The sequence below is a fragment of the Mesoplodon bidens genome, assembly GCF_964165515.1.
Source record: "Mesoplodon bidens genome assembly, chromosome: 20".
In the NCBI taxonomy this organism is placed as follows: Eukaryota; Metazoa; Chordata; class Mammalia; order Artiodactyla; family Ziphiidae; genus Mesoplodon; species Mesoplodon bidens.
The window spans coordinates 20,743,677-20,769,785 of record NC_138181.1 but is presented as its reverse complement, the minus strand read 5'-3'; the positions used below and the strand labels follow the sequence as shown (position 1 = coordinate 20,769,785).

The window sequence follows — 26,109 nt, the reverse complement described above, 5'->3', positions numbered from 1 at the left end:
TACATTTGACCCTGTGCTTGCAGCCTTCCTTGACAGCTATTCCCTTTCCTGATGCTTTGAAATGCAAACACAGGTTGTATCTTATTCAGTTTGCCCAGGACTGTTACCATTAACCTGAGTTTACAGGTGAAGAAACTGTACAGGTGAGAAAATTGAGGCTCAGGATGTGTCAAGCCATTTGGTTAAGCCCGTCGGTCTTAACAGAAGCGAGAGATAGAACCTAGGAGGGGAGGCTTAACACCTCAGAGAAAGGAAGCCATTTGCTCTCTTATCTCCCCCTGGTCCAAGCTCCCGTGCTCACTATAGTTTTCCACTTGTGTCCTGAACACCGTCTCCCAGGCAGCCAGCCGGGGGGGATCACCCTCAGCTGTTGAGAAAGGGCATCCCTTCAAAATCCGAAAATCGAGGCACCCAGTTCTCGGTTTTCCAACTCTAAACTCCTGCGTAGGTGAAAGGCAAAGTGTGTTTTTTTTTTTCTCGCTTCCACACAGACCTCCCCCAGCCTGGGAAAGGAGAAAACAGGAGCAGTCAGATGTAGGTAATTAAAGGCTGCCGAGAACCCCCCCGCCAGGTGTACCCCCCGCCCCAGCCAAGTTGGCCCAGGGTCAGTCACGTAGTCTCCACGGGGGTGAACGCTGGGTATTGCCGAACCAAGACTTGATTCATTGGAACCCATCAAATAGTTATCGAGTGATTGCCTTGTGCCCAGCCCTGTTCTTGGTGTGGGAGATAGAGCAGTGGACAAAAAACAAAACCACAGAACAAAATCCCTGTCCTCTTGGAGCCCTGCATCTTGGGGAGTGGGGAGCAGATAACATATACAAGTAAAATGTAATATTTAAAGATGGTGAGGGCTTTGGGGGAAATAAAGAAGCATGGAGGGGGACTAGGGAGTGGGTATGTGTGCGGAATTTTAAATGGGTCGATCGGGAAGACCACTTGGAGAACATGATATCCGAGCCAAAGCTGGAAAGAAGTGAGGGGAGCATTGCTTCCGCTTCAGGGACCCAGTAGAGGGAACAGCAAGTGCGGAGTCCCTGAGTCCTGAAATGTTTGAGGAATAGCGAGGAGGCAGCAAGGCCAGAGCTGCGGACACAGGGGAGCAGAGTGAGCGATGAGACTGGAGGGGAACGGGGTCCGAGCAGTAGGTGCTGGAAGGTCGCTGACAGTTTTCTCCTCGTGACTCTCAGGCCAGAGCAGCCATTTCACTGGCGTTGTCAGTGGCCCAGGACACATGTCTGTCATGGGGTGGATGTGGAAATCAGGGAGCTGGGTGCTGAGGCGTATCTAGCAAGGAAGCCACAGAGGCCTCCCACTGAGTCGCCTCCCACCCGTGCAGCCCAGTGTCCTTCTCCTGTTCTCTTTGCCAAATGGCAAATTCTTAAGTGCAATATTCTTAAGTTGTTCAGACCTTCCACATTTCAGCAGCTGACAGCCTTAAGTAGTCCAGTGTCGCCTTAGCAGCTAAAGATCACGATTTCAGTCCTCTGTCAACTGCACGTGTTTTAACATTCCCCGGGAGACCTGCCTTTATTTTTCTTCCACAGATTATGTTCTCTTCTACTCTCTGTCGAGGGTGATCCTTTGGTATCACTGAACAGCTTCTAAGTGCGAGGTAGTATGCGTTAGAAGATGCAGCAGCTGGCTTGGACAGCCTCTCGTCTCTGCACAGACTTGTCTGAATTACTACCTGGTTACCAGCTTCTTAGTTACCGAGTGTTTGGAAGTTAGTGATGACTCAGCATCAACCGGTTCTGGAAAGACCTCTAGGTGGCGCTGGGCCGGGGCTGACAGCACGGTGCACAGCCGGCTTTTACTGTCCAGCAGAGGGCGCCCTAGTTCCACCTTCACTGCAGGGCCTCTCCTCCCAGCTCCCGGCTGGGCTCTGTTCCCAGCCTCCTGGGCAGCCAGTGGGGGGATATGGGAACCATTTCCTCCTTTTCTCCTCCCTGGCTCTCTAATCAGATTCTCGCTCATTCTCCCTGAGCTCTGCACGTGTCTTATTTTCATTTCCAGACCTACTGGCCCAGCCCCGCCCTGCGCCTCGGCCCGCCGTGGACCCTCCCCCTCAGCCCCTCCCCCCACACCTGCGCGCTGCTCCACTGTATTCTGGCCAAGCGTCTGCTCGAAAATCCTCCAGCCTCTCTAGCATTCTAGGTTGAAGCCCAGCCCCCTAGTGAGGTGTTCAAGGCTTATGAGAATCAAAGCTGCCACCTGCTCCGTCGTCTTCCCTGCCTTTTTCTCCCTCTGGCAGGAGCTGCACAGACAAGCCCACGTGCAAAGCGGAGAACCCTGACTCCGGCAGGTGGCCTGACCTCTTAGGCCCCAGTGCCCACCTCTACTCACGGGGCCCAGCAACACCTCCCCTCAGGTCGGTGTGACAATTAATGAAACTCTTGGCACAAAGCGTCCAGGTGATAAAGGGCACCATCACTGTTATCATCATCTTCGTCAGTTTACTTCGTCAGTTTTCGCCCTCTTCGCCACTGTCCAAATCCCTACCCTCCTCACCTGTCGATGTGCCACCCTCTAAGGTCCAGCCTTGTGTCACCTCCCTTAGACAACCCTCCTCTACCCCGGGGCCCCGTGATTCTCTGCATCTTCCTCTGGGAGCCCCTCCTGCCCTGAGCCTGGCAACAGTGAACCGTCTTCCTGGGCACTCCTGTCGGGGCCAGCACTCTGCCAGGCCTGTAAGTTTGTGCAGTGGAAGGGGAGACAGGATCCCCGCCCTCGCCGCACGGATACTCTGCTAGAGTAAGAACATGCTGAGGGAGTAATGTGTGTGACCAGTTTCAAGAGGAAGGCTACACACGGCTCTGGGAACGTAGAGAAGGAACATGACTTAGTATCTCGTCTGTGTTAGCATGGGCCGACCTCAGAAAGGCACATTTAAGTTGAGGTGGACATGCAGTTAAGTCAGGCCAAGTAGGGGGGTGGAAGAATATTCCAGAAAGAGAGAACTGTGCACATCTATCTCTCCTGCTAGTTTTCAGTTCTCCAGGACCAGGGACTGTCTCTTATCCCCATAAGATCTCCAACAGTCCCTAGATAGCTCCTTGCCAAAAGGAATTGTTTAAAAATTGTCCAACACAAAATATAAAGAAATGTAGAGTTTTAAAAGCACCATCTTTAAAATGATGGAGAAAATAGCACTTTCTGTTGCTGTGTTTTCAGTACCCTTCTTGGGGTGGTTACTCCACTCACTTTGAATCAGTTATAGGCAGACCTCGGAAATATTGTGGGTTCCGTTCCAGACCATGGTAATAAAGTGAATATCACAATAAAACAAGTCACACAGATTTTTTGGTTTCCCAGTGCATATAAAAGTTACGTTTACAGTATATTATAGTCTATTAAGCGTGCAATAGTATTATGTCTAAAAAATTGTACGTAATTAATTTAATTTAAAAATACTTTATTTCTAAAAAATGGTAACCACCCTCTGAGCCCTCAGTGAATCATAATCTTTTTGCAACAGTAACATCAAAGATCACTGATCACAGATCATCACAGCAAACACAGTAATAATGAGAAAGTTTGAAATACTGCGAGAATTATCAAAATGTGGCCCAGATACAAAGTGAGCAAAAATGGCTTGGATAGACTTGCTCAACGCAGGGTTGCCACAGACCTTCAATTTGTGAAAAATGCAGTATCTATGAAGCGCAACAAAACGAGGTCTGCCTGTACCGACGTATCACAGTAGTGAAAACCAGGCAGGTTCTCCATAGACACCCACTTCTGAGGGCTGAGGCCTCACAAGGTGAAATGGGTGACTTTCTTCAGGATGGCTGTGCTGTGCCTCCCCCCAGAGCAAGGGAGCGCTTTCTGCATGGGGTGTGCGGGTCACTTCAGCTCACACACTGAGGTCCCCCGTTAATAAAACAGAGGGGTGTGGGACTGGATGAGGACACCCTAACGATCAACGTCACATGGGGTTCAACTCGTTTCATGGAACTCTGGGGATCCAGCCGCTTTTTTTTTTTTTTTGTGGTACGCGGGCCTCTCACTGCTGTGGCCTCTCCCATTGCGGAGCACAGGCTCCGGACGCGCAGGCTCGGCGGCCATGGCTCACGGGCCGAGCCGCTCCGCAGCATGTGGGATCCTCCCGGACCGGGGCACGAACCCGTGTCCCCCGCATCGGCAGGCGGACTCTCAACCACTGCGCCGCCAGGGAAGCCCCCAACTGCATTTCTTTTGATGAGGAACTTTCAGGTGCCTCTGATGAGGATGCTCACAAGCAGGTTAATGGTTTGTCCGGGGCACAGGGACGGTGGTCTCTCATCACAGCGCAAGAACAAGGCCTGTGGAAATGGCCCCACTGTGCCACTTGAAAGTCACAGCTCCACCCACTTTATGCCAAGCCCGAAGCCTGGGCACAGGAATCTTTGCCAAGGTTCCCAAACATGGGGCCAGTGCTCAGGCTCATGGTACATGTGGGGCTACCCCCAGGCAGGTTCCTTCCACGCCTGGGGCAGTATTGGGGGCCCCAACTGGCTCCCTGCTAGTGGGGCTGCTCCAGCCTTCCTCTTAATGCGGCGTCTCCATTGATCAACCTTTTGGGGGCCTCGGCCTCTCAAAGGCATGGATTGGGTTAAGTTCATGGTCCTGTTCTCCTCTGGAGCAAGGGAGCTCTGAACACGAAGGTCTGGCGGCCCTGATTTTTCAGGAGTGACTTGTGGGAAGGAAGCGATTTCCCTTTGTATCTCCAACTCTCACGCCCTTCATTGTATACTTAGCCAAATACTGTGGCCTCTTTCTCTTCAAGAGAAAGACAAAACTAGTAACTGACGGTTAAATGTTGGTCACTGGTGGTTTTAACCCTTGATCAGTGAACTCCGAGGACCAAGCCCACAGCATCAGTTGTCATCAGCCCTCAAATAAAAAATCTCACAGATAAGTGAACACTTAACTCTTCCCACCTGGGAGTCTTAGAGAAAGATGAGAGGACTTAGAAGTACGGGATCTATGAGGAGAAGTTATCTTGGGAGGAGACTCAAAATGCGGGGAGTCAGTGAAGCTGAGACACAGCCCTCCATAGGCAGCTGATCCCAGGAGTGGAATTCCAGCAGCCAGAGCTGGACTCTTCCTTTCTCGTGTTCAGAAGCCAGGCTTGGAGTCGCCGGTGGGTGGGAGAGCTCCGTTGTGTCCATTTAGGCGGGCCATTTAAAATGGCAAATGAGGGCTGGTTTCTGGAGGTCAGGGTTGGGGGTGACACGGAGAAGAAAGACACTAGGTAGAAAAGTGACTGGAGCTGGAAAGGTGTTAGTCAACTTGCTGGGTTTTTTTTTTTAACTGGAGAGACATAAGGGACAAAATCATGGATGATGCAGGAAGGCTTTTTCATTGCTAAAGGCGAATATGGAAAAGTAGTGCCGTCAATTATCCTAAATGCACAGGGCTGTAGGATGGTGAAGATGAAATCAACGTGGAGCAGGGGGATCGGGGTGATTTCCCTGAAGGTGGGACCTGAGCTGGGGGCTGCAGTGTGACAAAGACCTGGATGGATGCAAAGGGCCGAAACCCCCCGAAGGAATACAGCGTGGTGTGGTGGGAAGAGCAGGTCTGGTTCTTGGCTGGGGCAAGTCCCTCCTTCTTGGAGTCAGTGACAGCTTAGGTCCCTGGCAGCTCAAGCATCTGGCAGTTTCCCACCCTGAGACTGCTTTACAGGTACACCATCGTCATGGGGACTGTCTTCTGTGCCCTGCCCCTGAGGACTGGGCGGGGAGTGACGCATACAGTAAAAAGCACACACTGAAGCTGGTGATTTCCTTCTGATTCCAACCATCGAGAAAACTCTAAAAACTGCTAACAAACCCATTATGCATAGAGCTTTTAAGGCTGAATTTACACTTAGATGTTTCAGAAATGCAAGATGAGCACAAAGATAGAAGAAGTGATGGTTTCTAAAGACAGGAACTAGTGATGTTTTTAAACTGAGGGATTGCTGCCAAAGAGTGCGTAGTGCATGATGGAGGCTTCGTTGATTCTTGCCAAAAGACGGGCACAGAGTGTATTTCATTTGTCGTCGGTACTTTCCATTTTTGTCTCCCAAGCAGCCACGCTCGGGCTAGTACCTGATGGCTAGATAATTGGTCACTGGTGGTTTTCATTTTAACCCTTGATCAGTGAACTCCAAGGACCAAGCGCACATCATCAGTTTTCGTCAGCACACGGATGCTTGGGGAGATGCTGTAGCTTCTTCCATTGCTCGGGGAGATGCTGAAGGGACGGGAGGTGGTCAGGGCTGCACATGCCAGGGCACCATCTGCTGCTCGAACGCGGCCCCGCTGAGCTGCGTGGGAGCCACAGCAGTGCCAGTCTCAGTCCCCTTTTACGTCACACCCCCAACTCTGATAATGAGCTGGCAGCCTGCAGACGGAGCAGGTCAGGAAAAAGAATAAAAGGGCTTCCATTCCAATAACATACAAAGTGATGCTCTTTCAATATTAGTACTGTATTTTCACACACGCCCACTTTCAGATAGTCTAATACATCCTTATTCATCTTAAAAGATGTCCTTTTGCTTTAGTCAATAATATCCCTTTATTAACCCCTTAACGACACGGTGTTATTAAATGGCTAGCTTCGTTTCTTTTAGACAAAACTAACAGAATCCAAATACAAATTCGCCCAGTTCTGTTGAGTCTAAGGAGAGGTGCCTGTGTGACTGGAAAGAGGGTAATACCTGCCCTGTCACACTCAAGAGTGGAGATGAAAGGCAGGATTTTGTTCATCTAGTAACATTTTAAAAAGTACACTTAGACATAACTTAAACTATCTTATACATTTCATAGGCATACAAATTACACTATTTTAAATAATACTTACTACAAAAGATCCTAAACATTATCGGTTAATGCAAATAAAATACCTCCAAGTTAGTACAACCGTCACGATATTTTACATCAGCTTGTCCTTTTCAAACTATTGCTAGCTTCATCTGGGAAAAGCTAAAGTAACTAACTATATTGTAGAGGAAAAGGATTTTTGCACTTTTGATATAAATACACGTCAACACCAGAGGAGGCACAATAATATATGACAATTCTCTTCATATTTCCCCAAAACAAAATGTATTCAATGAAATACATTTCCACTGTAATTGCTAATTTAACGTTTTTACAGGTGCGTAAGAAGGTCACTAGTGACAGCAAACACTAGATGTCTAGGAATATACATACATATATATTTACATAATACATATTTAAGAGAACATCTAAAGAAAATGGGACAGTTTTTACATACATATTCAAAGTATCTGAGAAATTCCACTGGGGTCCACATTAGTGAGCCTTAAGTATTGCCAAGGTTCTGTGTAAATAAGTAGAATAGAAAAGCAAACCTTTACTAATGGTGTCCCATCTACATCCATTAATAGAAAATCAATAGAAGTGGTATGATTAGCTCATTAGAGAAATGCCTGTCATTCAGCCAAATTCCCTTCTGGGCGAGCGTAAATATAAATGTAAAATTTTCATGGAATTCAACATTCAGTTACACTGGCTCCGGATTAACGACAGTGACCCTCTGTCTTTCCTTTATGGAGGTAATATCCAGAGAAGAATAAATGTTTTGTGTGGAGAAAATATATTTTTACATGTAGATTAATTAGTAATCAGTTGGGTTGGGTAAATTATGTTTTTGCCAGTTCTAGTTGAAGGAGAGACAAAATATATATTGATTTGCCCCATGAGAGATCCCATTTGACAATCAATCAGCTCTCACAAGCGGTCCGTCGGATTGGCCATATAGGTTACCTTATAGCTGTGCTCCCACCCAGGTAGGGTGATGACAAGGCATAATCAGTTGGGAAAGACCTGCTTCTGGAGGGGAACAGAATGTGAGTTATAACTGAAATGATTCACATTCCTACGAATGCATCACATACTGGAGGACCGTCACATACTGGAGGTGAATAAAACTAGGGCAGTTCACAGTGAGCTCTGTGATTAGCTCTCCTAGGCTTCCGTGTTTGCATTCCCCATACCGTGCCAAATGCTTTCTATTTGCATTATCATTTCAAGCCTTCGTTGGTAAGCGTTCTTTTAAAATATTCCCACTCCAGTCTTGTAGATATTCGAGGTTGCAGATATGGAGTCTATAATATCAAACCAATAATCATACATTTGAGTTAAGATTGGGATGAGGGGAGTTGAGTGTTCTGGTTTGAGGTCTGCTGATGCTTCTGTAATTCCCTTCCCCTTCCATGGTTTTTCTTGGATGGGTGTGTGATGACACTTATCTCAGAGGCTCTTTGAATTGACAGAATGAAGTCTGTTCATGCATTTTTCTTTGGAGAAGGATTACAGTTGGCATTTAAAATTCAAGTTTATATCCAGGGGATGTGATAATTACTTGTCATTATGTAAATCCTAATGAAAGTGTTGTTTAAAACAGCAGATTGCAAAACAGAAAAATATGTTTGCAATTGCAAGAGATGAGGCTGAAAAATACTTGAGAGAATTTATGTAGCGGGGGGTGTGCAGGCCATCCTAAAGAGTCTGCATTTTACTCTGTTGGGTGCGTTATTTTCTGAAATGTATTCCACAGAATGCTTGTGCTAGAGGATGTTACCATGTTGAGGGCAAGCTCAGTTAAATCAAATCCCAGTTTACTTTAGGGGAGGCCTTAAATATGCTCATATGCATTGAGATTCTCTACGAGGGGTTTTTGTAAATTGCTTTTCTCAAGCAAACCAATAGAATGAGGTAGTAGGTGCACAAGGAATATGAAAACTGCTCCAGTTTGGCAGTTCCTGCTCAGTTAAGTCTAATATTCCGTGTATCCTTGATACACCTGATATTCTTTGCCATATTATCCTATGTATTTGGCACATAACAGGGTTCAGTGAACAAACAGAAGGAATGAAATATCTGAATAGCCCTCTATTTTCTCACCTATAAAATGGGAAAACAATAATACTAATTTTTAGAGGATCGAAGAGTTGGATCAAAGTGATCACAGCGCATTTTGTTACTATTTGTTTAAATTAAAATCAAATGGAAAGAGAATTACAAATGAAAAAAGTTAATATAAAAGATAGGGAAGGGCTTCCCTGGTGGCGCAGTGGTTGAGAGTCCTCCTGCCGATGCAGGGGACACGGGTTCGTGCCCCGGTCCGGGAAGATCCCACATGCCGCGGAGCGGCTGTGCCCGTGAGCCATGGCAGCTGAGCCTGCGTGTCCGGAGCCTGTGCTCCGCAACGGGAGAGGCCACAGCAGTGAGAGGCCCACGTACCGCAAAAAAAAAAAAAAAGATAGGGAAAAATATATAAGGGATTCCTGCCCAATTACTGTCTAACTGTGAAATCTTTGCTTAACCTTACTAAAGCTTATTTGGAAAGGGGATAATCACACTTCCCTTGAAATGTTCTCATAATCTGCCTTGCACCATGACTGGGGGTATACAGTGTTGTGGGTAAGAACGCAGGCTGGGAGGCAGACTGCCTGGTTTGAAACTCAGCCCTGCCCTTTACTAGATGAATGTGGCATTGAGCAATTTAATTGATTTCTTTCTGACTCAGTTTTCCTAATCTGCAAAGTGGGAGCAATAAGTATACTTAGCAATGGTGAGGACTACAGATAAAATAATACATGTTAGATATTTAAGAAGTTAGCTGCTGTTATTATTTCATATTTCCTACACAATAGGAGAGACATGCTCAGGCTTGCCCTAATTTGTTCTTCCCAGACTGCAGCTGCCTGGCCAGTGGCTATACCCCATTTCCCCCTCCCTCCCAAACTGAGTGCTCACAACTCATTTTTAAGGAATATCCTCCCCTACTGAGATCAACAACTATTGGGTTAGACCCTCTAGCCTCATGCAAACCCATTTACTTTTATTTTTAAAAAACCCACCAGTGCTTATACTTTTGATGGCCATTAATATACAAGTACATTAACATTCCTAGCTGATTTAAATTTGGATTGTTTTCTCTCTGGATTACTGCCAATTTTTGCCCATTCAGTTGATGGTCAGTTAAAACCCAGAGGAAGTACTGACATCTAGAATTTGGAAGGACACAGAAAGGCAAACTAAAACCAGAAATCACACACCATGTTGTATATAGGGATGTGTGGTGAGACGGGAAGGACAAGCGAAATTGATAATCCAAGACATGTGTTAGATGCTCTGTTAGTCACCATGACTTGCTGGTGTCATTTAATCACTTTGGTGACAATTTAAAAAATAATAGCTTGAATGGGCCACTCGCCTGGTTGCATCCTTTGTCCGTGTTAACGCACTTTCCCCCACATCGTTTGACTGTTTATGGAATTCCTCAAGTAGGCCAGTGAGGCATCGATAAGCCAGCAGAGGTTTTTAAGGCCCTTCCAAGAATCCCCCGCACATGCTCACCTCCACTTCAGATACTGGGACTCTGCAGTGATGCCAACAAGTAAAGGGGAATGAACAGGAAAGACACTCTTTGATCCAGTATTAATAACGGAGTCTAAGTTTTCAAAGTATGTACTTCAGATAGATTAGCAAAATCTATAATAGAGCAAGTTAAGGCCGACTGAATACTCACAAATAACCTGTGTATGTTTAAACTCACGTATTTGTATTTCCTTCTAAGGACAGTCCTAATATGAACAAAATTTATTTTAAATGGTCAAGATATTTACATTAGGTTGGGTCTTCAAGGGCATATATATCATGTATATATGAAGTATATGGATATACCATATCCATATATATCCATGGAGATTTATACATATATATGTACGTATAAATCTCCAAAGGCAGAAGTTAGATTTAAGAGTGCTTTGCACATGAATACCTAAGAGATATTATCAACCACAAAGTCAAATATTTGCATACGATATAATGTCTGGATGAGTAGAATTCTTGTGCTCGGCAGATGAAGGGCAAAAGATTGCTATTATTAGTGTTTTTTTAATTTACAGCCCTGTCAAAATTATGTGAAAATATTCCTCTCTCAAGAACTATTCTAGAGAGTCATTTTATACAAAGTTGGGTGTGTGTGTGTAGGGAATTGCTCATATAGGTTTGCTCAAAGCTTTTCTGGTGCCATCTAATAAACTTGAGTTCCATGTTAGTGGTGGGCTACCACCAGGAAGCCCTGACTTGAAACAGATTTCTAGCAGCAAGGCTGGGATTAAAGATACATGTGACAACAGGCTTCAAGGAGAGGAAAAATCCACTCATAATAAAAAGGTCATCAAGCCTGAATTGTAAGAATGTCTCTGACTCTGAGAACATTTCTTTCCACCAAAAAAACCCACTAACACTCATGACTTAATGTCCTCATTTAAGAAATGGAAGACATTATTTCAATTTTAATTTATATTCCACTTTTATGTCTGTTTTCATCGTCCCTCTAATGCAAACTGTGTGCCGAACAATATAAATCATAGACCTCATTTCCACCCGACAACCTCATCAAACGAAAATGTGATGATGCAATCTTATTTCGAAGCCAAGAGAAAGTAATAAACACCAGTACTTTTCAGATGCACATTAAAAATAATCCTTTAGGACTTCCCTGGTGGTGCAGTGGTTAAGAATCTGCCTGCCAATGTAGGGGACATGGGTTCGAGCCCTGGTCTGGGAAGATCCCACATGCCACGGAGCAACTAAGCCCGTGTGCCACAACTACTGAGCCTAAGCTCTAGAGCCTGCGAGCCACAACTACTGAGCCCGCGTGCTACAACTACTGAAGCCCACGAGCCTACAGCCCGTGCTCCGCGGCAAGAGAAGCCACCGCAATGAGAAGCCTGCACACCACAATGAAGAGTAGCCCCTGCTCGCCGCAACTAGAGAAAGCCCATGTGCAGCAACGAAGATCCAATGAAGCCGAAAATAAATATTTTTTTAAATCCTTTAAATTTCTTTGAAAGTAGCGTCATTATTTTAAGTTAGAGCACAATTACAGAAGGGAAAAATAAGCCCAACGCTAATGAAATTTTATACTATTTTAGTAATTTCAGTGGAAAACAAAACAAGAGTTGGGTTTCCTCTGGGTTTACAGTGGTCCGTACCGTAAAAAGCCTTTTGTCAAGTGTTGATTCTTTCCTCATAAAGGAACTGCCTGAAGCTGTATTCTTGGGTCAACTTTTGCTTCTCCTAATTATATCTGTGTCTCAGGATCCACGACACGGATTTAAACAGACCCACGGGGGCTTCCCTGGTGGCGCAGTGGTTGAGAGTCCGCCTGCCGATGCAGGGGACACGGGTTCGTGCCCCGGTCTGGGAAGATCCCACATGCCGCGGAGCGGCTGGGCCCGTGAGCCATGGCCACTGAGCCTGCGCATCCGGAGCCTGTGCTCTGCAACGGGAGAGGCCACAACAGTGAGAGGCCCGCGTACCGCAAAAAACAAACAAACAAACAAACAAACACCAGACCCATGGTTAAATGTAAACAGATGTGGTGGTCACACAGTGCCCAGCTATTCGTTTGTCTATAAAGTGGCAGAAATTGAACCTTTAATTAATAGGACTTGATTCTACCTAAATCCCTAATATAACTATTAAAATGTAGTCCCTTTCAATAAGATAAATGCCCAGGTATTATTTTTAAAGATCCAACAATCAGTCCTCCACCAAGTCCAAATATCTTGTACCTTAATGATCTGTTTGTTTTGAGAACCAATAAAAAGCACTGTTTCAACCAGATTCTCATTTCCTAAGTATCCCTTCAATGCATAAGTAAAGCATCATTCCAGATGAAAACTCATTAGTCAATCTTGGTCTTGCCGTAACTGGATATTCCTGCTTCTAAGAAGGTTGGAAGAATACCACCTGGGTAACTTGCAGCAACTTCCCGGTGCCCACATACTCCACTCTCTACATGCTGACAGTGCCTTTAAAGCCTTCTGAGCACCATCAAAAACCTTATTATTTACTTATCTTGAAGCAAGTTTGCTTATCATCTAGAAAAGTTCTCAGAACCTTCTTGTCTCTCTCCACCGTCTCTCACCTTTCTGAAGACTTTAAATAGAAGCAAGGCCTTGGCAACGAAATCATTTATCACATGGTTCAAATTACATTTGTGCAGTGGTATGAGTTTACCTATTATCTTGCAGATCTAAATTACAACCAGAGAAGTAGGAATTACCCCCTTCCTATATACAAATAATGTTTTTAAAAGGTATACTTAAAAGCAGAATCTTTTGAAATCATATGTAATACTGAAAAACAGTATACATGTATTATTATAGTAATTCAGCTGTATTGAAGTTCATGTTATATTGCTTCTTCAGATCTCTTATATTAACATTTAACCACAAATACTCTTTGTCAGATGCCAAGCACTGTGCTTGTCTATAGACTAAAAAGATGATGAATTCATAGTCTCTATAGACCAAAATATAAATGGATTCAATACAGACCCAATGACGAAATTGGATGCCCATTCAGGGGACCATATCACAAACCCAGTGAGAAGAATGGGGTTCATCTTTTGGAGGAGATGTCTGAAATGATCTGATCAGTCACAGCTTTCCTTCTTCTCTGCAATGATACACCAGTTGCCATGATCATTCCCAGAGCTCAGAATATGGAGCTCCGACACACTCTCCTTCAGCAGGCCATAGAGCTCGCCTTCTCGAAATACGTGGTAATAGCGCATAAAGGCACCAGAATCCAAAATGTCGGGCTGTTGTTCTTTGACAGAAATGGTGTCACCTGGGTTGGAATCTTTGGAATCAGCTGAAGAAATCCTCCTCCATATTTTACTAGCAGAAGGGGTACCCTCTTCTAAGTTACCTGCATCCATACAATTCTCCTTGGTATTGGTGCTACCCAGAAAATTCCCATCTCCATTTCTCCTCACGCCTCTTGGATGGTCTCCATTTAGGTGTTTGTGTGTGGTGGGCGCTCTCAGCCATTCCAGGTGTTTTGGAGAAGTCTCCACAAAGACTTCCTCATCTAAATTTTGCTCTCCTGTTGAAAATGGCTCTGGATGATCTAAGTCGAAACTGGAGTGTCTTGAAGGCTGGGTGGATATCGTGCTATTGGCCCAACTTTCTGTGTTTTTCAAGGGTCTCATTTTTTCAATTTGCTTCCTTAGAGTTGATTCATCCAAAGATCTAGAGGAAAACCAGGAACGAAAAGATTTCCCCAGCGTGTTATAGAATCCATTCTCTTCCTCGCCTTCCTTGGAAATATTTGCACAGCAGGTGCCAGCTAGAGCAGAGTCACAGTCCACGCTATGGGACCTCCTCGAATCACAGCACCCCTTAAAACAAACAGGACAGCGACACGCAGAGCAGGGAGGGTGGTAGGGATGGCTTCTTTCTGGATGCCCACACTGCTTCTTTCTCCCAGGCTGGCTGGATTCCGAGAGGGGCTGGGAGCACAAGGCTTTGTTCCATGGAACAAGCACGTCTTGCTTCTCAAAGTGCCGGTTCTTTTGTTCCATGGCCCAAACATAAATCATCAGCTGGCCTCCAGGAACTAAGACCCTGGCCATTTCTTTTAGTGCTCTGATTCTTCTTTGTTTTGTAGAAAAATGATGTATGACTGAAAAAGAAGAAACTAGATCTCAGTGTGTATATACACACATAAACCTACACATGTACAGGCTAGTATTTTCCATATAAAAATGATGCATTTTTTTTCCTAAATAAAGATTTTTATTAGAATTATATCACAACTGTTTTCTGGGTTGAAGAATGGTAAAGAAAGAGGTATGCTTTCTTTTTTTAAATTTTACACTGGAGTATAGTTGATCAAAAATACTGTGTTCATTTCAGGTGTACAGCAAAGTGATTATACATATACATGTATCTATTCTTTTTCAGATTCTTTTCCTATCTAGGTTATTTATTACAGAATAGTGAGCAGAGTTCCCTGTGCTATACAATAGGTCCTTGCTAGTCATCTATCTTAAAACATGGCAATGTGTACATGTCAATCCCGAGCTCCCTAACTATTCCTTCTCCCCACCCTTCCCCGCCCCGGTAACCAGAAGTACGTTCTCTAAATCTGTGAGTCTGTTTCTGTTTTGTAAATAAGTTCATTTGTATCATTTTTTTAAAAAAATTCTACACATAAGTGATATCACATATTTGTCTTTGACTGACTTCACTTAGTATGATGTAATTTTGACATGTAGTAATGATTGCTTATAGTTTTTAATAATGTTAATATAATATGAAATTGTTGTGTATACTTGAGAAAAAGCAGCTTATAGGTCATCATTTTAGTTGCGGTCGTTGCAGAGTTAAAGTGAGAGTCAAGCAGGACTGCCTGTATCTAGTCTTAGGTGGGTTATTAGGCATAGTTTTATCAAACAGTATATAGAAAGCACTAGTCTGTTAGCTTCTAGAGTTTAATCACACCGTGTCAAGAGAAAACATCAAATTATTTTTCCACACATATGCCTATCACTTATCTCAGGTAGGAAATTAGCTCTCAGGAAAGTCTGGACACTACTGCTCAGATATGAGTAGTGAGGGAACAGAGAAGACGAAACAGCTCCTGTAACCTCAGCATGATCCAGAGGTTAGTAATGGTTTCAGGGAAATAAATCTCTTCAGTTTACCTGCCACAGAGAGGTAGTAAATGCCTAAAATGAGATGATCATATGGCTAAAGTTGTCAGAGGAAGGTTATACAAGAGGCACACTTTGTATTGTTCCCAATCAGGTTTGCTTTCCTATCAGCAGGGCACAAACCCTGGTTTCTCTTACTGTACCATGCAGCAGTGCAAGAGGTATTAGGTTCAAATGCATTTAAAGAACAGGACACCAGTGTATTTTGTCCTAGATCTACCAGTGACCAGCCTTGTGATCTTTTTTTTTTTTTTTTTTTTGTGCGGAACGCGGGCCTCTCACCACTGTGGCCTCTCCCGTTGCGGAGCACAGGCTCCGGACATGCAGGCTCAGCGGCCATAGCTCACGGGCCCAGCCGCTCCGCGGCATGTGGGTTCCTCACGGACCGGGGCACGAACCCGTGTCCCCTGCATCGGCAGGCGGACTCTCAACCACTGCGCCACCAGGGAAGCCCCAGCCTTGTGATCTTTGACCAAGTACTTTACTTCACTAGGTGTCAGGCTGTTCTCCCCAATCCCCATCCCCAAAGAAAGGGCCCTTTATAATGGTCAGTTTGAAAGCTTACACTTCTCGAAGTAGTGTCATGGTCAATGAGCTAAAAGGGGGCAGAGAAGTCAGGGCTGAGTAAAACTTAGGACAGTACTAACGTTCACATCTAGGATACTCCTGGCCGTTAATGTCCCCCATAACTTGCACCTCATTCACTCTGGAACTTCCATGGGTGCGTTTTCTAAATGCAGGTGATCCTCGTCATCTGTGGATTCTGTATCTGCAAATTTGCCTACTTGCTAAAATTGCCTTGTGACTTCAGAACTCAGTACGCTCAGCATTTTCGTAGTCATTCCTTGACATGCGTAGAACAGCCAAAAAGTTGAGCCTCCCAAGGCCCACGTTCCCAGCTGGGGTCCCGCGAGGAGATGCTCTGCCTTCCTGTCTCAGCTCTGGTGCTGTCAGCAAGTGTCCTTTTCACAGCCTGTTTCGTGCCGTGTGTTTTCGCATCTTGGTGTTTTGTTGGTGGTCTCTCTGTTGACGATCCCTCACAGCCCTGCCCCAGCACTGGGTGGAAGTGCTGTCTAGGGTTCGTAAGCCGTAAGGCTGCGATGTGTCTTACGGAGAAAATATGTGAGTTAGATGAGCTCCTTTTGGGTGTTATAGTGTTGCTGGCATGAGTTCAAAATTAAATAAGTCATCTTTAAACAGAAACGCACATAAAACAAGATGACATGTTGATTAGTTGACAAAAAGTATTGTGACCAGAGGCTTACAAGAACCTAATCCTGTATTATCCCTGGGGGCAATGGTTCAGTATTTGTTAATTCAGTGTTCATGGGACATTACAGAACATAATGATGGTGAATAATGAGAAGCAACTGTGTTCTTGTGTTTTGGCCATTAAAAAACGCCATTTGGGCTTCCCTGGTGGCGCAGTGGTTGAGAGTCCGCCTGCTGATGCAGGGGACACGGGTTCGTGCCCCGGTCTGGGAAGATCCCACATGCCGCAGAGCGGCTGGGCCCGTGAGCCATGGCTGCTGAGCCTGCGCGTCCGGAGCCTGTGCTCTGCAAGGGGAGAGGCCACAACAGTGAGAGGCCCGCCTACCGCAAAAAAAAAAAAAAAAAAAAAAAAAAAAAAACGCCATTAAACCAGGACTATTTTAATACAGTAATTTCTTTTTATCAGATTTATAGGTCTTCAACATTTCAGGATTCTTGGCTTCAGAAGTTGTTTTTTTTAAAAATAGTTATTTATGTATTTGGCTGTGCCGGGTCTTAGTTGCAGCATGCAGGATCTTTAGTTGCGGCATGTGGGATCTAGTTCCTTGACCAGGGATCAAACCCGGGGCCCCTGCAGTGGGAGTGCGGAGTCTTAGCCACTGGACCACCAGGGAAGTCCCCAGAAGTTTTGTTTTTGTTTTTTTTTTTTTTTCTTTTTGTGGTATGCGGGCCTCTCACTGCCGTGGCCTCTCCCGTTGCGGAGCACAGGCTCCGGACGCGCAGGCCCAGCGGCCACGGCTCACGGGCCCAGCCGCTCCGCGGCATATGGGATCCTCCCAGACCGGGGCACGAACCCGTATCCCCTGCATCGGCAGGCGGACTCTCAACCACTGCGCCACCAGGGAGGCCCAGAAGTTTTGTTTTTAAGGAAGAACATCTTTATATTTTTCATTCCTGAAATATTTGTTATACGATAATCCATTTTAATACCATAATTTCACCAAGGAAATATCTGAATCTTTCATATTATATTTTATATTTATACTTAACATATAATACTAAGTAACTTTTAAGCCAAATGCTTTTGAAAAAGAGAAAATTTACAAATGAAGTGTTCATTACATATAAAAGGTATTATACATGCCTATGCATACATGTTCTATTAAGAAACATTGTAAATGTAACCCAAATGGGACCTAAACATATATTTATATGAATTTTATCAATGTCAGGAAACTGTGTTGAATTTTAAAGGATAAAAATGTCCCCTGTTGTTTAAAAATCATAATCACAATTTAAAGGCAAAAGTAGTACTCATTATATGTATCCTGTAGGATAGGGTGTTGAATTGAACAAGTGGGTAGGTAGAATTCAGTGACTGGACTCCAGAATCAGAAATTACACAAGATCATCTTTAAAGTCCTGTTATATCTTGGGATTTTATGATGTACTGTTATTTAATTTTTAAGGGTGTTTGTCTCATCTAACTGGAAGCATTCAGAATCTGTGGGTTTAGCATGAAGCAGAATTTTTCAACCTCAGCATTGTTGGCGTCTGTAAACAAGCTAGATGATTCTTTCTTGTGGGAGCTGGGGAGGCAGCAACTAGATGATGGCAGCACATACACATACCCAGTTTCGACAACCAAAACTGTCTCCAGACATTGACAGGCATCGCCTGAGGGTGGGGGGCAGTGTAACCGCAAGTTGAGAACCACTGGCACGAATACTTGGTTGACACTATTTCAATAGATGAACAAATTTTTATAAAATTTTGGTCATATTATTCTTTTTTTTTTTTTAACATCTCTATTGGAGTATGATTGCTTTACAATGGTGTGTTAGTTTCTGCTGTATAACAAAGTGAATCAGCTCTCCAGACACATGTCATACTATTCTAAAAGTAAGCAGAAAGACTGTTTCTTTTCGTAATCTGTGAGTAGAACATAAGGAATGTATAATTAGGTATGATGCTTACCGTCTCATTACTAAGTGACATGGAAAACTATATATTTAAAACTATCTTTCTTCATGTTAAGCAAGAAATGCCAACATACAGAATTCTAAATAGGGAAGTAAATATATATGGACATAGGAGAGACGGTTTATTGAAAGTTCTCATAATATAGTTCTAAATGTAAAATCTAATTGGAAATTGACTGCACCACGTTAATTATAGTTACAGTTCATAAAAACACATGCTGGGTTTCCTTCCACCTAAGGAAGCATTTTTCATTGGAAGATGGCAACCTGGTGTGCTCCATTTCCTCTGTGGGCAGGAGACTTAAACTGAAAGAAAAGAAAGACTTGGGGCTTCCCTGGTGGCACAGTGGTTGAGAATCTGCCTGCCAGTGCAGGGGACACGGGTTCGAGCCCCGGTCTGGGAAGATCCCACATGCCGCGGAGCAACTAGGCCCGTGAGCCACAACTACTGAGCCTGTGCGTCTGGAGCCTGTGCTCCGCAACAAGCGAGGCTGCGATAGTGAGAGGCCCGCGCACCGCAATGAGGAGCGGCCCCCACTTGCCGCAACTAGAGAAAGCCCTCGCACAGAAACGAAGAGCCAACACAGTCATAAATAAATAAATAAAATTAAAAAAAAAAAAAAAAGAAAGACTTAACCATGTACAACATGGAGCATTTCCCTGAAGTAAGAAAGTTGGTCAGGAGCCCCACGCCTGCAACAGTGGTTCAACAGCACAGCCTCTTTGTAGGTAGCCAGCTGTATAGACTCTACAACTAAAGTAAACAATAGAAGAGCAAAAAACTACACTTCTCTGGCCTCCGTCCAATTTCTGGTTCTTCAGGTAGCATGACCAAACCAAAAATTCTGCCTACTAAAGATTCAGAGCATTGCATAGTGTTGCTTGGTTCAACAGGAATCCCTTCTCTTAATGCTTAAAACCAAATGGACTTAACAGTTTCAAACGCAAAGAAGCAGGGCTGTCAAAGAGCAGGTTTCCATGGCAACCACCTCCTGCCAGTCCTAACTGGTTCCAAGGTTATGGCATCCAAGCGTGCATCCCCTCACTATGCAAAGATACAGGCCCCAGCGAATGCTGGAAATACCGATTTCTCATCTATTCCAGGATGGAGCAGTCTTATTCCATATGTTTATCTGGCGGTCAGTTTTATATAGATTCACCTTGCTTTGATAAAGCTTGTTATATTCAAATACGTTACTTTTTTTAAAGTGTGTTGGAGGAAATAATTTGCCCTGCAAAAGATTTTTCGCTTTGGGGAAGGATTTGCCACAAGATTTCCTTAAATAACATGATTCCCCAGCACACTTAAATATGACTAACACGCTAAGTTTCAGGACTGTATGTATTGAGTAAAATGACCCTTACCTGTGTATATTTCAAGCATGGATCTTTGCTGTTTCTTTTCATTTTTGGCATGTATATTTTATGGGCACACTTGTTGGGAGAATATGAGGAATGTATTCCCTAGATTTATGAACAATCTCTGGCAGTAAGAGAGCAGACTGGCACTATAAAAACAATGCAATCTGGGACCAGGTGGGACCATCTTCCCCAGCGACTTTTGTACAGTGAGTGGCAGGTTGGTGACACATCCTTCCAGTGACATTCAGTGCCTTAGTCCTACAATAGTCTGCTAATAAAGGGCACACCTGTGGCCTGGAAAAGGTAATATGACTTCTAAAGATCTACTTCACGTTGAAAGAATCTGGCTTCATTTCAGTAGAACAAAGTACTATATTCAATGAGTACAATTCCTCCAATACTTTCTTACTCGTAAGTGAAAGAAATTGGAATGAGTCATCAAAAAGAAGAAAACAACAGTTTGAGGGTTGAACTAGTTAAAACAATCGTATGTACCACCGTAAGTACATTTGAACTTAGTTAAATAGTTCAGTTGCAATATTTTTAAAAATTAGACAAAATGAATTACATAGATCTTTCTACAAAGAATGGATGTTGAGTTGTGAGAGCAGCCTCAGCTAGGTAACGCTATTCTCATGGTGAAGAGTGAATGTGTGACGGGGCTGCCTTACCTCCTATGGAGATGATGGCGTCGAAGCCCTGATCCCTAAAGGGGAGATTAAGGTTGTCACATACCATGACTTCACATCCTCTACTCCGGGCAATCTCTACCAACGGTGCACAGTAGTCACAGCCCAGGGTGTGTACCTGGCTGTTCACTTTCAGATACTTTCCAGTTCCACAACCTGTAAGAGAAAAACCTGTGTTACCCGCTATCCTTAATGGAAAGGGGAACATGGTCGGTCACTTTGTCTTATCACAGGGAATAGAAATAACTTGATACAGGCGAACCTCGGAGATGCTGCGGGTTTCATTCCAGACCATTGCAATAAAGCGAATGTCCCAATGAAGCGAGTCACATGACTCTTTTGGCTTCCCAGTGCATGTAAAAGTTACATTTACACTATACTGTGGTCTGTTCAGTGTCCAAGGGCATTATGTCTACAGAAACAATGTACATACCTTAATTTTAAAACAGTGTATTGCTAAAAAAATGTTAACCATCATCTGAGCCTTCAGCAAGTCATAATGTTTTTGCTGGTGGAGGGTTTGAAATACTGTGAGAATTACCAAAATGTGACACAGAGACACAAAGTGAGCAAATGGTGTTGGAAAAATAGCACCAATAGACTGGCTCAGTGCAGGGCTGCCACAGACCTTTAGTTGGTACAAAACACAACACAGTATCTGGGAAGTGCAATAAAATGAGGTCTGCCTGTATTAACTAACCAAGACAGAACACAACATGGATTGAAGGTACACACAAAAACAAAAAGAAAAGCCTTCAGAGAGCACATACATGTTTTTATATAGGAGATAAGAGGAAACGAAAATGGGAAAAAGAAATATTGTTTATTGAATGAGGTCATGTCCATAGGGCTTTCTTAACAGGATAGCACAATCAAGAAATGTCAGCTGGCCTCCAGCGGAGAATAATAGTTCCCTAGTATCCTAGTGACAAGGTCCAGTCTCTCTACAAAAGTTACCTTCACACGCATATTTCATTATGTTTAGGTCTACATGTTCTGGGCATTTATTCTTGTGTTATCTTTCCAAACCTTCATCACTTGCTGGCTATGTAAAACAGACTACTGTCAACAACTTTTCAATGGGTATAGATAAAATAACTTACACAATAAAACAGGCCTTTCAAAAATTGAAAATTTGAATTTGAATGAAAAAAGGATTTCAGCATCTTTTTATCCAATCTGTTGTCAGTGCTAGGTTTTAAATGATCTCTATTAACTCTGAATACAACTCTGACAAAGAACTATTTTTTCTTAAATAGACCATTTTTAAAAAAAATATTTGTTTATTTGGCTGCACCGGGTCTTAGTTGTGGCACACGTGATCTTTAGTTGCGGCATGCAGGATCTAGCTTCCTGACCAGGGATCGAACCCAGGCCCCCTGCATTGGGAGTCTTAACCACCGGACCACCAGGGAAGTCCCTTAAATAGACCATTTTTGACATTCACTTTCTGGTGGCAGAGACCCAAGTAATTCAAGATTTACACAGCCCAGGGGCTTCCCTGGTGGCGCAGTGGTTGAGAGTCCGCCTGCCGATGCAGGAGACACCGGTTGGTGCCCCGGTCTGGGAAGATCCCACATGCCACGGAGCGGCTGGGCCCGTGAGCCATGGCCGCTGAGCCTGTGCGTCCGGAGCCTGTGCTCCGTAACGGGAGAGGCCACAACAGTGAGAGGCCCAAGTACCGCAAAAAAAAAAAAAAAAAGATACAAATGGGTAAAATAACATTTACTAGATATAATTATTGATTTGCACAGCGGTACTTAAAGAATATTATTCGTGCCATAATATGTAGTAGCAAAATGTAGCAAACAACATACATATCTGTTGGTATGGTGTTATTAGCATAGAAAGCTATGCAGCTTTTAATAGTTAGCAGCTCTATGAGAACAAACATGGAGTGATCTCAATATATTAAAAGAAACAAGAGCTAGGTGTATAGCAGTTTGTATAACATACTAATTTGTGTAATTGAAAAAGGGAAATCCACCAATGCACACACTTATATGCACAAATACGCTTATATTTATGTGAAATACCTCAAGAAGATTATACAAGAAGCTAAAGCGAGAGGCCCACGTACTGCAAAAAAAAAAAAGCTAAGAGCATGGTGCCTCTGATGTGGGTTACTTGGTGCTGGAAGACTGGGATGAGAGAATATTTTTCACTGTACATTTTTTTGTACCTTGTTAAGCCATTTAAATGGATTTCCTATCAAAAAAATTTAAGCAATTTGTATTCCCCCATTTTTGAACTGTTTGTTCATATGGTTTCATCATTTTGCAGGGGGGTTGTTGGTCTTTTTCATACTGGCTTTGAAGAGGGCTCCACAGAGTAAGAAAATTGTCTATTTTTCTGTCAGATATATTGCAGATATTTTTACCTAGTTTGTTTTTGGTTTTCTACTTCATTTATATATTTGTCTAGAAATTTGCCTTGTAGAACCTTTTAAATTTTATGTTGTCAAAAATACCAATGCAATTAATCCTCATTGCTCACAGACTGTATCTGCCTCTTCACCTAATTGCTAAAATTTATTTGCAGTGCCCACGTCTGTACTGGCAGCGCATGCATGTAAAGCTTTAAACAGAAACACACATGAAACAAGATTAGGTATTGACCAGTTGACAAAAATATTGTGACCACAGGCTCCTAGGAACCTAATCCAGTATTTCCCCTAGGGCAATAACTCAGTATTCACTAATTCAGGGTTCACGGAAACTTTATAGAACCTAACTACTGTGGATAATGACAGTCAACTGTATTTTATTTTATGACTTCTCCCTTTTTTTGTGTCATACATTGAGAGGCCTTTTGCTTTTGAGAATATTTTTTAAAATTATATAGTCATCATCTAGTCCTTTAATGAATTCATTTTCTTACACTTAAATCTTTGCTCCATTTGGAATTTTTGGTGTAAGGTATAAGAAATTAGCATATATATTCTGTTGTCCCCAAACCTTTTCCTCCCAGTTGATTTAAGATTCTGGTACTTTGCTTATATTGTGAGTGGTAAGAGTTCCAAACTCACTGCATTTTATGAAACCAGATTTTTTTTTTAAGTTGACATGATAAAGATGTTTTTAAAGCCTCTCCACTTCTACATGACACGTACCCCTTCCCCAAATTCTACACGCTCGCACCATCTTTAACAAGCCAAAAGCCCTGGGCACATCTGTTTCTCTTACCAAAATTTAGAGTGAATGTCAAATTAGACGGAACTTGTAACTGTAGACTTAACGATTCTTACGGTGCCGTATGCATGTAATTGCTAGAAAGCCATTTTAAGTGGGCATGCTTCAAATAGGAATACTACCATGTCTTAAAACTTAATCTTAGATCTCCTGGGCTGTGATTTACCACTTCTACATTCCAAAAGATACTGAGCCAAAGTCCTCCAAGCAAATCATTATTTGCTTGATTATGAAGATATGATCTAATTAAAGATATGCTCTAATAATAAGACCCCTAAGGAATAGTTAAGGGACAGGATCCATGAGATTCATAAGAGGTTATAGGACCTCTTCTATAATCTCACAATTCTGGCTCTTCTTTAGAAGGTGTGAGAGCTACTCAGCGTGAGCCACCAAAACACTGTATTCACGAATGTGAATGTCTCTAAGTTTATTATTATTTTAAATCATTCAGTGTTTTTTAAAGTATTTTTTTAATTAATTAATTAATTAATTTTTTGGCTGTGTTGGGTCTTCGTTGCTGCGTGAGGGCTTTCTCTAGTTGCAGCGAGCGGGGGCTACTCTTCGTTGCGGTGTGCGGTCTTCTCATCGCAGTGGCTTCTCTTGTTGCAGAGCACGGGCTCTAGGCGTGCGGGCTTCAGTACTTGTGGCACGTGGGCTCAGTAGTTGTGGCTTGCAGGCTCTAGCACGCAGGCTTAGTAGCTGTGGCGCACGGGCTTAGTTGCTCCGCGGCATGTGAGACTTCCCGGACCAGGGCTCGAACCCGTGTCCCCTGCACTGGCAGGCGGATTCTTAACCACTGCGCCACCAGGGAAGTCCACTCTGAATTTAAAATGGTCAGTTTCACAAGCGGCCATTTCAATCCTGATTTATTCAAGCAACGTCAGGTTGATTTTTGTGGGAGGATGTGCACGAAGGCTCTGAAAAAATTGCCACTGTCTATATGTAGATTTGAGGGGCTTTTCTACTTTCTGGCTTGACTGTATGAATTTCTGCTATAAAGTGAATATTCCAGGTGCTGACATGCCAAGGACACAATTTCAGACTTCTGGTTAGAACAGAAATGAAAAATGGATCTGAAAAGGAAAGGCATGATGGAATATATTTCAGATTACGTGGCACCGCCCCGGGTTACCTATGTCAGCGATGAGGCTGCCAGGCTTCTGGTCCTGGAGGAACTGGCGGACACGAGGCCAGGCTTTGCTCTGCAAGTCGCTGAAGTAAGGAGCGGTGCTCTCATACACATCGTGCACGTGCTGTTTCTCCAGCTGTGCAGCTGCATGATCCATCCTGGGGAAAACAGGGCCACACCAAGGAACGCAGTTCAGAGTAGGCACCAGAGATGGCTGATGGGGATGCAGATTTCCTAAAATTGGGAACTCACAACTGCCAAGATTGTGCTGCTTTTATACTTTTTTTTTTTTTCTGGCCATGCCACGCGGCATGTGGGATCTTACTTCCCTGACCAGGGATCAGACCCACAGCCCCTGCACTGGAAGCACGGAGCCTTAACCACTGGACCACCAGGGAAGTCCCTGTTTTTATACTTTCTTATAAGCTGCAAAGAACACAGCCTTCACTGGAACCTCACCAGAGTTGTCAGAAGGCTAGCAAATGCATCCTTCTTACCTGCACATCTTCAGAAAACAGTCATTTGGGAATGAGCGAATTATAGTATGTTTCTCTGAAAGATCAATTCTTAATTTTGGAAGCATACACAAAGGTCTTAGCAAAGGTTCACTTTGGATAAAATCGTTCTATCGGATGCTAAATAGATTGTAAAATTTCATAGCACGTCGCTCAGCACTCCAATCCAATCACAAAGCCCAACTGATTCTACCTTTTTAATTTTTTTGGATTCCAACCATTTCTCTATATCCTACTGATTCTGTTTTAGAAAAGGTCCTCATTTCTTGCCTGAATTGCTTCAACAGGCTGTGAACAGTTTTTTTTGTTTGTTTGTTTGCCCTTCAATCCCTTTCCTTCAATTATGCCACAATTGTTTTTCTATAACACAAGTCTTACTGTGTTGCTTCCTATCTTAGACTTCTTCAAAGGCATTTTATAGCTTGTCTGATCAAGTTCAGGTATCTCAGGGGGCATACAAGGCTCTTTTTGATCCGGCCTCCATTTTCCTCTTGAAGCCATTTCTCA

General features: G+C 43.5%; 1 protein-coding gene and 1 long non-coding RNA gene across 2 annotated transcripts in view; one reads left to right on the top strand and one right to left on the bottom strand.

The window, feature by feature from the left end:
- Positions 1-26,109, top strand: part of LOC308608318 — a 78,426-nt gene that overhangs the window by 23,815 nt on the left and 28,502 nt on the right. The gene's annotated exons all lie outside the window — the stretch shown is intronic.
- On the bottom strand, positions 13,145-25,406 carry TRMT9B (tRNA methyltransferase 9B (putative)). Its single transcript, XM_081221227.1, has 3 exons — positions 25,091-25,406; positions 20,747-20,920; positions 13,145-14,486 (listed from the first exon to the last, which is right to left on the bottom strand). Exons 1-3 carry the CDS (start codon positions 25,242-25,244, stop codon positions 13,453-13,455), a joined length of 1,362 nt encoding a protein of 453 aa, XP_081077353.1. The 5' UTR covers positions 25,245-25,406; the 3' UTR covers positions 13,145-13,452.